We start from the raw sequence: 14,132 nt of genomic DNA, 5'->3' as shown, positions 1-14,132 counted from the left end.
TATACCATGTGAAATTAATTTCGTGGGGATAGGTACAATAAGTTGTGGCGTGTATTACGTAGTACCTAGCCCATCGCCTACCTTCTTTGATTCCTACTGACAAATCTTTTACTTGATGTTATGGCTGAGTTACTAATCAAACATGGATATCTACCCCGGTGAGAGACGCGCTGCCTTCGCGGTGAGTTCTGTTAGAAAATATGTAAAACCTAAATGGGTACAGAAAATAACATGAAAGTTAAACTTGACTTTACATCTACAGTACGAAAAGGAACTTGTGACAATTTTTGACATTGAAAGAGGGCGCTAATAACATACTTTGGATATACATAGTCAGAACATTGTCGGTATATTGATACAAATCATAAGATATCGAAGTCATTGCTACTAAAAAATTTAAATTTTAATTAATTTTCATTTCATTTTCATTTCATTTCATAAAATAATATCTTTTAAATTTAATTATGCTTTTAAATATTATACATAAAAAGAAACAGAACCAATTCAGTCATTGATAGAATGGTATAGGTCAAAAGCTGCAGCAGTCTAAACATTGTTACCTGTTTTATTTAGTTCAGCTTTTAAAATAAATAACGACAGCTGTTGAATCTTTTTATGTTCTAGCGATTTAAAAACACAGGACGGCTGAACTTAATGTAGGTTTGTTAGAATAATTGCCCTGGAGACGAGACGAGGCCACAGTTCATTCATTGTTTGATTCATTATAAGGGTCGGAACACACGGGCAGCTTCAAGCGGTACGCGCCCGGCGTGCTGCCGGCAGCATTTTTTAGAATCTTACTTAATATTTTCATAAAGAGTACCAAAATATAGTTAATCATTGTAGGAGTTGCATTTAAGACACGGTTCTGTTATTGCTTTGCAAACATTAAAATTCTTGTGTCACTCGTATAATTCAGAAATTTGAAGCATTTTTAAAGACAAGTACGACGCTGAATTCTTCAAATAACTGTTTCACTGCCACTCATTTCATATAACCATCGACTTTAATAAGAATTTTCCATGAAATCAATTTCGAATTTTGTAGCAATCATTCCTTTTAATCCTACTTAATTTAAGTATAGATAAAATACTTGAGAATACTTACAAAATACAGTTTGAAATATAAATTAGCTTGATATATAATTTCTCAATACTAAGTGGGTTTAATAAGTTATTTAGTTAAGTTATAAGTTAAATTTTCTTAAGTGTACTTAATAAATTATAGTAAAACGTAAACCTATTTGAATTAACAACCATCGTTAGATAAATACCATTTTATAATATTCCATAAATTTAGGTACTAATTGCTCAAGTAAAGTGGCAAAGGCTATTAACAATCTTAGCATTCGATTCGCATAATACATCATTCGCCATCAGTAAAAAGAACGTTACAATAACTTTCTTGATTTATATTCAATGAGTCACAATCCGCCGCGTAATATATGGAACCGAAGGCAGATTGATAATAATCAGAAGTCGTACAGCCGATGAATATTATGTAAACCCCGGCTTGGATTATTCAAAGTGGCGTGCTTAAATTTGTGAAACAAATATTTACTTACAAGCGTGCGTAAAACAACTTCAAATTAACTATTCCATTTTGAAAATATCGTGGACTTTGTTCACTCAAAAATGAGATGAATTTCTCTTATGCATCATGTACAGATAAGACTGCTTTCAAGGTTCGCTATTAATCTGCTGTTGGTGAGCGTCACATATTAAATTAACAATGTCATAAAGTTCGTTTTAAATAATACTAAACATGTAGTCACCGGTTTTGAAAGTGCATGCGGCTTAGGTGGTGTACTAACTGAGCCAAGCTTTTGAGCCAGTGTGAATATAACACAGCAACAATTGGCCAGCACGCCTATCACAATTTAGTTAATTCTCAACGATGTAATTGTAGTACGGGGAAAGTTTAAGAAGCGCTGTGCTTGTGCGTGTTTATGCGTTGCGTGACATGTAGTCGTCTAATGAATAATAAACAGCGTAGTGGCGACTCGCTACTCATTCAAATCTATGTACAAAAGGCAATATTGTTTTTAGCATAAAGCGATTGAATGTAATGCTAAAACGCCTACAATATCGGTTACGATTCGCATAACATTTACGAGAGTGACTGGAACATCCACGAGTTGTATAAAACTACCTTAGATATAAGTTGATCGCGACAGTACATTGCACACGCCAACTTAAAATGTCACCGTCCGAAGCTTGGCGTAAATCGGTTTGCGTGAGGTTGTTAAAAGTATTATTTTAATTACTTTTACTGTGACGTACACAGTGTCGGTAAAGTTATGTATTTCTTTTCACTTAATATATTCACAAAGTTTTCCCTCGGACGGAAACTATCGACAACATTTCTGACGATAATGGTCTGCCTGGTACCTCGCTATTGGTGCCAGATTATTCATATATTTGTAATATATAGAGGACATAATTAGAAGTCTATAATGGAATATCGATACTGCTTCGGTTTAAATAATAAACTAAGGCTATAAAATGATAATTTTGTAGAAACATTCATTTTAACGACCACAGTAGGACGTTTTTAATAATTATCTCAAAATGAATACTATTCAAGTTTGAGTACCTACGCGGTATGTGAGGAATATCGCGGGTCAGTTTCATAGACAAATACATATTACATTTTAGTGATTTGACTAACATTAAGAGCATATCATACCCGTCATTGTAGCCTTACTACTAGTAGCATGTGTATGGCATTGTTGCTTTATCTTAAGAAGTCGGCTAATAAAATACTAGTACCCTGTCTTTTGTTTTACAGTACAAGTTTATGCGAGTCTAATGCTAGAAAACAATAGCGGAAACTATACACGATTTGTTGATTACTACGATAAATAAATCTAGCTAATCAAATGTCCTTTGGCGGCGCTTTTAATAGAAGCTTAAGATTTGATCAACTTCCGTTTCCATTCTTTGTAGCCAAAAGCCATGACGTGGTTCGCCATTGTCGCCGGGACAACTACTTGTAAAGATTAAGAATTGAATCTATTTACATTATGTTTCAATCTTATATCTGCCGCTAGAACTTTTAATAAAACGCTTAAATTTCTTGATATGTTAAAAAAATATTTTATTTAATATTTAAATGTCAATTTATTAATTATTTTATTATTGCAAAGCCTCAAATGCAAATTTATATTTAAAAAAAGTTTAGCACCTATCATATATTTTAATGCAACACAAAATGCTGTTCTAAAGTTCAGCTCCAAGCCTACTTTACAGCAGTATCGCAATACACTTAAATATATTTGTCAATTGAGTATGTACACATAAAATTTCCGTGCCACCGTTATAAACCAAAGGGCGACATTTTGACGACAAACAGTACGCATCTATAGGTAACATTTGTAATACGAGTATTGGCTTTGAACGTATAAACTCGATTATCAATCGCACTTCTGTTTATTTAATCATAACTATAAATACATATATTTGATCTCAAAGCGCGAATATAAATTAAAGCTCATGAAATTTATAATACTTGGTATAACTTCATCGAGGCGCAGCGGCGGCCGTCGGGGCGGGAGTCGAGAAATTTGTAATTAAATATTAAAGCCGTCCATACACTGACTGGCGGTGCGGTGCGACTTGGGACCTTACTCTTGGCGCTTTGTTAGATGTTTGGAATGCAAGAGAATGAGTGAGTGAGACAGCGGGAGCGGGCTTCTATATGTCCCGAGAATGTACCGTTCAGGTTCTACTTACGCAATTTGCATTGAATATTACTTGAACAGTAGCGCAGCCTATCCACGCTTTCGAATCTACCTAGCATACTTTGCATTGGCAATTGCCACTGGAGTTGGAAGCTTTTGAGGAATTTATTTATATAGAGATAACTTAAGCATTCACCGGCATCAAAAGGAAGTTAACGACTCTTTTATGCTTGAAAGGAATTCTAATAGAGACGCTATTCCTAGAATCATTGCAGTATGATTTATTCAGACTCATATTTTCACTTTCACTCAAAATGAAATTAAATTTTAAATATTACCCTCGATTTTTACATACCTTGGGGTTGAAGCTCAAGCTTTCTGGCTTTGATTCCTTTCTTATCGATTTTTTAGTTTCAATACATAATAAGTCATTACTTTTGTGTTTTCAACGTTTATGTTCATATACCTCATTAAAGTAACTAGGGCAAAGTACAAAAATAAGTGAATAAATACGTCAAAGCTTCACTTATAGTCATTGATACATGTACGTAGTGTATGTACACTACGTAGCATTAGTGAGGTTTGCAGAAGTTTGCAAAGAAGTAATACAATTATAGTGTAATGGGGCAAATAAGTTCCCTTCGTAAGTGTTGGGCAATTGAAATGCCCCGCCGCCGCCGCCGCGTCAAGATATTTCGATTTAGACGGATGCAAGTATTTTTACCCTTCTTCAAAAAAGTCGATGCCTTGCTCATAAATATATCAATATCGTATCCTTTAAGAGTTTATGTACGTCTATTTTTAAAGGGGATCACTTTTGTACAAAGAATGTAAACAAAAGGCCAAAAGAAATCTTTTATATATAAGTAAAAATAAAAATCAATGTTAGTATGTCTGTGTTGGTTTTGCTCAACACAAACATACAAGTATTGTTCACGTTCTTTAACCACTGGACAGATTTTGATGAAACTTTCGTAAAATGAAAAGAAAAATCTAAGAAATATAAATCTTTAGACCTGTCTCGATTGCCGCAGGATTTTATAGATATAATATGCTTGCTTTAAAACATGCGCAACAACAATTCAATAAAGTGAATATGACATAAAGGAGACATCAATTATTTCATGCGGTAGTACATTTACGTGAGAGTGAATGAGTTACAAAGCCATTTGCACCGAGCTCTACTTATGTTGCGGCGTCCTAGAGTTTGCCACAGGGACAACCTACAGTAAACAACTGAGAGCTTTCGCATATGCGGGAGACTAGCTACCGAGTGCCAATGCAAATTAGAACGACCAGTACAAAAGCTTTCTGTGCTTTTCAGTGCAAAACAATTTTGGTACTTTGCTTACGGAAAACATTTGCGTATAAAAATAAAATAAAATTTTCGGAATACATAATCTACAAAAGTATATTAGGTATATGAAAAAAATTCGGCAAGATATTTTATTTATATATCGAACCGAGTGGATCACAAGGATTGTTAGTTAAAAATAAAGAAGTGCTTAATATTTCATTGTTAAAATTTAGCGCTAATTAACGTAAACGCTATAGTGCATCTGATTAGGCACGTCGGGAGCAAGATTAATCTTCTGCACACGTGCCAACTTCAGGGCCGTGTACAATATGCTGTAAAAAATATACTCACATATATCGAGTGCGAACAATCGCATGGCCCGCGCGAGCACTAACAGGAGTACCACCCGCGCCACCATCTCGCCGTCTCACCACTCACTTCACCATCTCCGGCACCGTAAACCTTAAACAACACAAAATCTGTTAAAATGACACTAATTTCCATGTAATTTTAAAAATTTGGTAAGACATTAAAAACTAAGTAGTTGTTTTAGTAATTTGTGGATTTCTTGGGCTTGGAATTAAATAAAAAATATATTTATTTCTCTGAAGCTAGTTATTAAGAAATTATATGAATAAAAATGTGTCTGACAGGAACCGTAGATTTTTCCAGGATAAAATGTAACCTGTTAGTTCTTCCAGAAGTTTTATTTCTGGGCATAATTTAAAGCTCCATAAATCTCTTTTGCAGTCACTTGATAAGAAATAGCCATTCAAACTTTCGATTTTATAATGTAATATTAAATAACAGTTGAAGCCTTAAAAACGCTTTGATTTGGTTTTTAAGTCTAACTTTTTGAACCATGTTTTAATGTTATTTTGACTTTGTAATTTATATTAATTAGTAGTTTCAGCTTGTACACAATGTTTCTGCAGTAGCATATCAGGTAATAATACAAAACGGATACCATAGAACAGTTCTCTTCATTTATCTAATAACTTCTTAGACTATATCCACAAATATGTTAGTAGATGTCTAGGCTTTTGTTTGAAAACAATAAAATGAAACACAACAGAATTGTTGGGCATAATGCATAGAGAAAATGTTATCGGTACATTTAGAAAAAGCACTTGTCTATAGCATCACTAAGCGTAAAGAATGAGTGACGACATATTTTATAAACTGTTATAAGACAAAGCCATCCTTACTTAATTTGAAAACATTAAAAGGGGTAAAAAGGGTATTGAAGATTGCAATTCTGTTAAACTAATCAATAGTATTGCAATATTTTTGGAACATAAATTCGATGTGCTTTCAGCATTTATATATCCCCATAGGCCAAGGCCCAAGGCCCCAGGGACTACCATAAGTAAGGAATGACTAGGCCTTAGTCAACCACGCTGGAGCGGTTTAGGTTACTAGACTTCACATATATTGAATTTTTTGTCAGAAACATGCTGGTTATACAATGATGTTTTCCTTCACCATTAGAACTTCGGATATATGTTCAAAGACGATTCAAAAAACAAACTGGTACATGGCAGGGAGAGAATCAGCACCACCAAATTACAAGTCATAGGTACAAGAAATGCAACCCGTTAGCAACCGGAGCTTAGTTTTGATTCAATTCTACGCATTGTAATACATTTTATGGAATATGATACTTTGCCTTTTATTCCTTCCTATTTTTATCAGAAACGTGAATGTGTACATATAAAAAAATATTAGTTTTTAAATGTGGGAGTTGTAAGGTGATTTTTTTATATAATTTAAAAATCTGGAAGTTAAGGAAAAAGCAAGTCAGAATTTTTTTTATTGCACTTATTGGCTAAACATTAAATACATTCAGGTTTTGTTAAATGGGTTAGTTAATAAAAATGACATCATGTAAAAAGACTTACGATACAACTTCATGAAAGAACTTTTTAATGGATAAAGAATTTATAAAATTTAATCAGTTTCTAACTTAAGCTGAAACTAAATGTTACAGAACCTCTTTTTTTAATATATATTGTTAACAATTTTACTAGATTATAAAATTTAAATTGTGTATTTATATTAATTACTTTCATGGAGATTACAATAAAACTTTGAAAGCTGAAAAAAACAATCTATATAAGCTAATGCATATTTTTCAATTATAGCCATTGCTAAATAAATATCTCACTACCTCTAAATACCTTGATTATATATTTTTTGCTGTTTTAGGACTTTTTTAAATCAATTTAATGGTTTACCATTGAAAATTAAATTATGTTGATTATTAAATGTATAGACGCTAGTGATTGGCGGAAAACTTCCCATTTCAAATAAATAAATAGTGATAAAAAAGGAAAAAAATTAACAAAATCTCAAACCTATATTCTAAACAATTGAACGAAGTCATTTAACATACTTTAATTCAATTATTTTCTAAATTTATAAACATCGTTATTGCAGTTCTACAACCTAACAAAGGAACAGCAGCAACCAATTAGAAGTCTTTGAAATTGTAATATGAAATATTAAAACAAAATAAATATTATAATATCACAAGTTACACACCTTTAAGTCCCAGGAACGTAGGTGAAACCCGGTGACATGGGAAATAAATTAACATATCTCTGTCCTCACACCAATCCAGTCACTACTCATCACGCAATATTTAACACTTATATATTAATTTTCAACAAATATAAACAAGTACACTGGGATGTTTAGTTATGATAATGGAAAAAGAAAGCACTGTAATCTATAAAATAAATTAACTACTCTAATTCAACAACTATGGCTCGCTCGCTCCAGTAGCTGATAGATTTGCAGTCCGGTTCGTGTCAAGTCTGTGGGATAAGTGTGAAGTGAAGTCGGATACGGTCGCTTGGACGAACTTCGGACGCAAGTCGGAAAGCTTCTGCAAAGAGTATTAATTAAGAGAGCTACCACTATACACAATTCGAATCGAAACCCTTAACCATAGACAAACAATAATTTACACTAAAATTCATTAAAAACCAAAATGTTTTTTGTCTTACATTAGGTAGTTATTTTAAATTTTCACTTTAGTTTGACAATTTTCACAAAATAACAAAATCAAATATAGAATATCGTAATAGTCGCATATGTGTAATTTGACGTATCTCTGTTTACTTCGATAACCTTTCAATCAGAGCGAAGGATAGAGCTATCCAAAGATTTAGCTTATTTGATATCTGTCTCACACTATTGTTAGTGAATGTAAAAATTCTGTTTTCATCATCATTCATGTTCTCCATCTGAGCCAAATTTCATCAAAATCCGTTGAGCCGTTCCGATGATACCTTCAAATAAACATCCATTAATCCATCTAAATATTAGCATTTATAATATTAATAAGAAATAAGGATTATATGATGGTAAATTATATATAGTAAGAAGAAGAAGTAACATAGATTTTAATTTAAAGTTAATTGTTTGTCTTATTTTAATTAGTAGGCGGGATATGTCAGTGATAATGTTGAAATAAAATAATTAAAACATTTGGTAATTGATTTTAAAAACAAAATATGTTTCTAGTATGTAAAATATGTCTATGAAGAATGACTCGTGGCTTCACGAGTTCTAGGAGATCTTCTGCTGTTTAAATTGAGTTGCACATTTTCGCTTTTCCTGTAGATGTAACTATTTTTGTTTTATTGCAATGTGTCGACATTTGTTTAATTTTAATTCTTTGAATTAATTCTTAGGCATAATAATTACGAATATGAATTTATTTGATTTATTACTGTTTATTAACTTTTGCTTTTAGAAATTGATAAATGCGCCATCTAGCGTCATCGGTAATTGATTTCTCAGGGGTGCAGTGCCATGCCTTGCTAAAGAACCTTCTGAGTGCCTGCGCCTGCGTCGCGTAGCGTTACACGCATCGGTAAACAACAAGTTACTCGGACAACATACACGCAAGTGCCAGTCACAGCACAGTCACAGTTGCCACTCTTTTGTGGATGGTGCTCTCGTGCGCCCATTGCTTTATGCATAACAATAATCGGGGGAAGCCGAGTGCTTATAACATTACCATAATGTAACTAAATAGCAGTGCAACTTCATTATAACTTCTATTCGCCCCTCTTCGCAATTAACGACAATAAACTTTAATACTTTCTAAAACGTATTTATTTCTCCGCGTGTGTTTCCTTTCAAGTCCGCGCCAACAAACCGTGTGTGTGTTTTATAAAATAATAATTTAATAGTTGTAAAGTTCTTCGACATGACCATATCATATGCTGGTGAAGTTCCAAACGGCAGCAGTTTCGGCTGTTTCTGGCGAATCCTGTGCAAGTAAGTTGTAGTTGTATGTGGGTAAGCGAGGCCGTCGCGCCGACGACTACCTTTGATGGATCGGTCAAAGCCCAAACAGCTGTTTTCGGCGTCCGTCGCAACATGACGAAATCACAGCTTAACCATTAGTTCACATTCTATATTCTGTACGTTATATGATGACAATAGCGGATACTCTTACTATAAACCATAAAGTTTTTATTAATTTATTAAATTCACAGTTCTTAAATTTTTCTTATGTCTCAACGAGAGAAAGAGATAGAGAGAGTATCGAAGAATAAAGAAAAATTACGTTCCAACATAAGCTTTTGTGATTTCATGTTTTGTTTTATATTTATTTATTGTAAGTTTAACAACCGTATATTAACTACAAAGAATATTATTATAAATTTAATTTACTCAGTCCAATTAATTGCAATTACATTTTTGCCAGTACATAAGTTTCTTATCGGGTAGAGCATATTTAAAAGTTTGATAAGTTACAAGGTAATTAATTAGAATAAGGTAAGTTTTTGATGTTAATTATAGCTTTAAAACTGGGCAATAATATTACTTGTTAAGTTATACATGCCATTTGTATAGAGTTAGAAATGTTACAATATGTTAGTAACGCTATTGTTTCTTCTGCAATATAATAGAGAAAAAAGAATATCTATGAACAATAACTCAGACTTAAATGGCAATACAAAGTTTTTCAGATTTCTGTTCTGTACTCACATTTTGTAGGTTCTACATATTAATTTCTTTTTCACATTGATCTGACATCTGTTGTTTCAGTGGCCTACTCTTTATTGTACTCTACCTTTCACCAAATTTGTAAATCAATCAAGCACACTTCACACACCGATTAAAGGCTGCTGTACTGTACTGTACCTAAAAAATTTAGCTTGCAGATTATTGACTGAAAGAACATTTAAAATCTGTTGTGTAGTTTATCTGAAAAAAGTCATAATCACATCTTTTTTTAAAAATTATAATATAGATCTTTTTATTTTACACTGTATTGTATAATTTCTATTATTAAGCTAAAAACCATTAAAACAAAGATAGATTAAAAGGATTTTTTTGTCAAAAACAAAAAAAAAATCGTTTTTAGAAAATACGGTGAAATAGCACAATCAAAGTTTGCTGTGATTTTCATTGTGTGTGTATTCAATTTCGCTCCCGACTTGTTACCATTGTCGAATGTAGCTATTACCTTGTTACTACTGCAATGAAATACAACGATTGTATTGCGCCTGCTCTTTTTTCAGTGCTACCCACATTATTTGTGTTTGGATCAGAAAAACGTTTTTTACGGTTAAATATAAAATTGTCTCATGTGTCACAACATCAGAGCTATATACATAATTAAAATAAAGCTTATTTTATTGTTAATTTAATATCAAGAGTTAATAAAAAATTACATCGATCGAGACAGACTCACTGTTTTGTTTTATTACAGTCGATCATAATATACAATAGTGAGTGCGATATCGAATAGCCTTGAAGTAGCCGTAATAAAGTCGATGTAATTTTGCCGCAATGTCGTCAAGAGAGTCTACAGGTGTCGAATCAATTGCTAATATAGTTGCTCATTTGACCCTGACAACGAAATGAGGCGAAAGTCAAACGAAGTACCAACTAAACTATAAAAGCGTGACTATAATGTGTCTATTCACTTCCTAATTAAACAAGTCTAGTAAGAAATATGCCCACACAAAGACTAAATGGATAAGAGATGCCAAAACTCAAATCCAATACTTGAAAAAAAGTTTTTTTATGAGCTTAATATACGTACTCTTTTCATTTTACGATGGCAGTATTTTAAACCGAGGTCGTCTAGATTGTTACAATGCACCGTGCCTTATCAACAGGATTTCGGTCGCTCAATAATCGTTGGTTTCTGAGACCACTGTAGAAAAACATCGTCATCCCTCATTAACAGAGGTAACAATATGATTTATATAGAGATTTTTATTTCAGAAACCAACGATTAATGTGTCAACTTACCTAAGTTTATAGGGTAGGGTAGTTTAATATTAAAGTGATCTAATTACATTAAGAATCATACCACGAATATGATGTGATTTCATTGTAAATACAAATTCGCCTAAAATCAGATGTAAATAATTTTATATCGCTTATATTTACTTTACTAACAATCAATTTATCAATAACAAATAGTAAATACGCAGAAGTGTTCCGTCTCCATAACTTAAGTGTATGGATTAAATTCCGAGCATCGCATACCAATACTTAATGTATATTAAGTCACGTAACATAATTGTTGTTAACTTGACCTTTAACATCGTGGTAATGGACTAATTACGAAAGCAATTGCGTTAGTCAACAAGCTAAGGTGAAAAGTACTCGCTGTTGCAGATATTCTTTTTCTTTATTCTAAACTATTTATTAGGGTCAAACGAATTCGAATTTATTTTTTGTCCAATGTCCGCGTAACATATTATACTAGATTCATATTAGAGTACTAGATAGATGAGGTACCGCTATACATAGTTGTATCCATTATTTGTTTTGTTCATTTTTCGTATGCGAACTGAACGGTAAATGTAACAAGTTACATTGAAATATAATGTGCCTCCGTATCGCATAATAAACGCTGTCATACAGTCAATGGACTCAAAAACATATTTGGAACCAATGTTCTCTCACAACAAACTATTGTTGTCTTTCTGTAACATTAACACACCTCGTTAATATGACAGTCGAGATCAAGCCAGACAAAAAAATTAATATATATAGACATTGTTAAGTAGGTAGGTACTTTGGTACGATATAAAATTATATAAAGGTTATAAATGGTCGCGAATCTTCCGCCTACTGCTTATATTCAGTAATTGTAAAAATAAAAATTGTAGAAATAAAATTAATTGAAATATTTGTAATATCGATTTTTTTTATATTTCGTCTGTCTGTCCACAAAGCCGGGTTTGTTCCGGGTAATCGATTATAACGGGACTTTCAATTAAAGGTAGGTTATATGAGCGGGAGTAGCTATTTAGATGAATTTAATAATTTATCTTGACTGTTTACCTTACTGTCAGTTTCTAATAAAAACTCTCTTTATAAAAAACTAGCTTTTACCCGCGACTCCGTCCGCGCGGAATAAAAAAAAAAAAAAACGGGGTAAAAATTATCCTATGTCCTATTCCTGGTTCTAAGCTACCTGCTCACCAATTTTCAGTCAAATCGATTCAGCCGTTCTTGAGTTATAAATGGTGTAACTAACACAACTTTCTTTTATATATATAGATATCGTCATCCCTTTCATTATCTTTGACAAAACAGAGATAACAATATGTTTTGAACGGGGATTTTGGTCTCAGAAAGCCACAGTTAGTGAAATACCTATCTTGCGTTCTTTAATTTAATTTTTCATAGTTAACGTAACTTTTTTAATATGCACTCTTTGAATGCATAATTATTTTCTGCGTAATTAAATAATTTTATCGTTTCCTTAATCATTAAACAGTCAATTAAGTATTTTTATTTCTTCGTACGATTTGTGAAAATAATGCTCATAGATTTCAATTTTTTACAAGAAAACAATACATTACGGATCATTGTATGGTCTTTATTACTCTCCTCTCTTCTACGTTCATACATTTACATAATACATACTTGTTTCAAGTCAAGGTTACTCTTTATTGCCCTTTTGCTTTTTTTATTCACCAACAATGAGGTCAGATTTGCGTCATAATTTTACTTATCTTTCTTTTCATTCATACATTCGAACTGTAAAAACATTGAGATTCGATACAATTGTAGAACATCTTACTAATATTATATATGTGAATGTTTGGATGGATGGATGGATGGATGTTTGTATGAAGGTATCACCAGAACGGCTCAACAGATCTCGATGAAATTTGGCATAGATGTTGATCATAGTCTTCATAGAAGAACACATAGGCTACTTATTATGTCTTTTTAATTCCGCGCGTACAGAGTCGCGTGCGACACCTAGTAATATATATTTTTTATATAATACTACTTGTCACTCGCGACACCGTCCGCGCAGAATTAAAAGAAACGTAATTAATAGCCCATGTGTTCTTCCAGACTATGTTCTACATCTATGCCAAATTTCAGCAAGATCCGTTGAGTCATTCTGCTGATACCTTCAAACAAACATCCATCCATCCGTTCATCTATCTAAACATTCGCATTTATAATGTTAGTAAGATTTATTCAAGCAATGCTACTACTCGATGTCAATGACCAGCATGACGGGAATTTTGTTAAATCATGAAAAAGAAAAACTTAGAAGCAGCTTGTAACATTACCTACATGAAGGTACTCTTAGATTATGAAATCATTTACCATTATTCTGATAGTTTTATATGTTGTTTAGTAGTTGGAAAGAATATGCACCAGTCCATTATTTACAATAGGCTAAGACAGTACTATACTCGTATAAGACAATATTTGTTAACTGACATCCACGCGGCTACTGCTCTTTATATCGAGTAAAAAATGTAAATACAAGATTTTCTAATAAGCCTCCAGCATTTTTTGACAAAAGGAAAAACGGGAATAGAAGGTGTCTTTATGAGATAAGCGGTTGGCGATCAGAGAGTTTCTAAATATTAAGAGATAATTAATGAAAATATTAAGTACAAAAGTCATTGGATAAGTGTTGCAGGCTTTTGAGGAAGTTCTGTTACTTTCTAAATGTTCCTGAAACATATTGGCTTGGACATCTCTTTGGCGAAGATCATTCAGCAGTTTTGCGGAGTAGGAAGTTCAAAACTGCGCAATTTTCAAATTTCAACCATCACAGTGATGTGCATGTTACTTGCCACTCTGTAATGTGTAACGATGACGAAACTCGTTAATCTATAAAAGTTACTGGAG

General features: G+C 32.7%; 2 protein-coding genes across 4 annotated transcripts in view; one reads left to right on the top strand and one right to left on the bottom strand.

Moving 5' to 3' along the window:
• The window catches only part of LOC106717072 (discoidin domain-containing receptor 2), a 38,542-nt gene extending 30,748 nt beyond the window's left edge, over positions 1–7,794 (bottom strand). For both annotated transcript variants that reach the window (XM_014510769.2, XM_014510771.2), the window contains exons 1-2: positions 7,524–7,794; positions 5,331–5,441 (exon numbers count right to left, since the gene is read on the bottom strand). In XM_014510769.2, coding sequence (XP_014366255.2) covers positions 5,331–5,397 — 67 coding nt within the window. In that variant the 5' untranslated portion in view covers positions 5,398–5,441; positions 7,524–7,794. The remainder of the gene's footprint in view (positions 1–5,330; positions 5,442–7,523) is intronic.
• A 1,041-nt stretch (positions 7,795–8,835) lies between these two features.
• LOC106717323 (bestrophin-4) overlaps positions 8,836–14,132 on the top strand; it is a 34,193-nt gene continuing 28,896 nt past the window's right edge. The window contains exon 1 of one of the 2 annotated variants that reach the window (XM_014511171.2): positions 8,836–9,272. In XM_014511171.2, coding sequence (XP_014366657.1) covers positions 9,202–9,272 — 71 coding nt within the window. In that variant the 5' untranslated portion in view covers positions 8,836–9,201. The remainder of the gene's footprint in view (positions 9,273–14,132) is intronic. The other variant, XM_014511172.2, reaches the window with a different exon arrangement.

Source organism: Papilio machaon, chromosome Z (genome assembly GCF_912999745.1).
Source record: "Papilio machaon chromosome Z, ilPapMach1.1, whole genome shotgun sequence".
NCBI classification, from domain to species: Eukaryota; Metazoa; Arthropoda; class Insecta; order Lepidoptera; family Papilionidae; genus Papilio; species Papilio machaon.
Note: the sequence above shows the minus strand (reverse complement) of the source record. Positions and strands in the feature narration are given on the sequence as shown.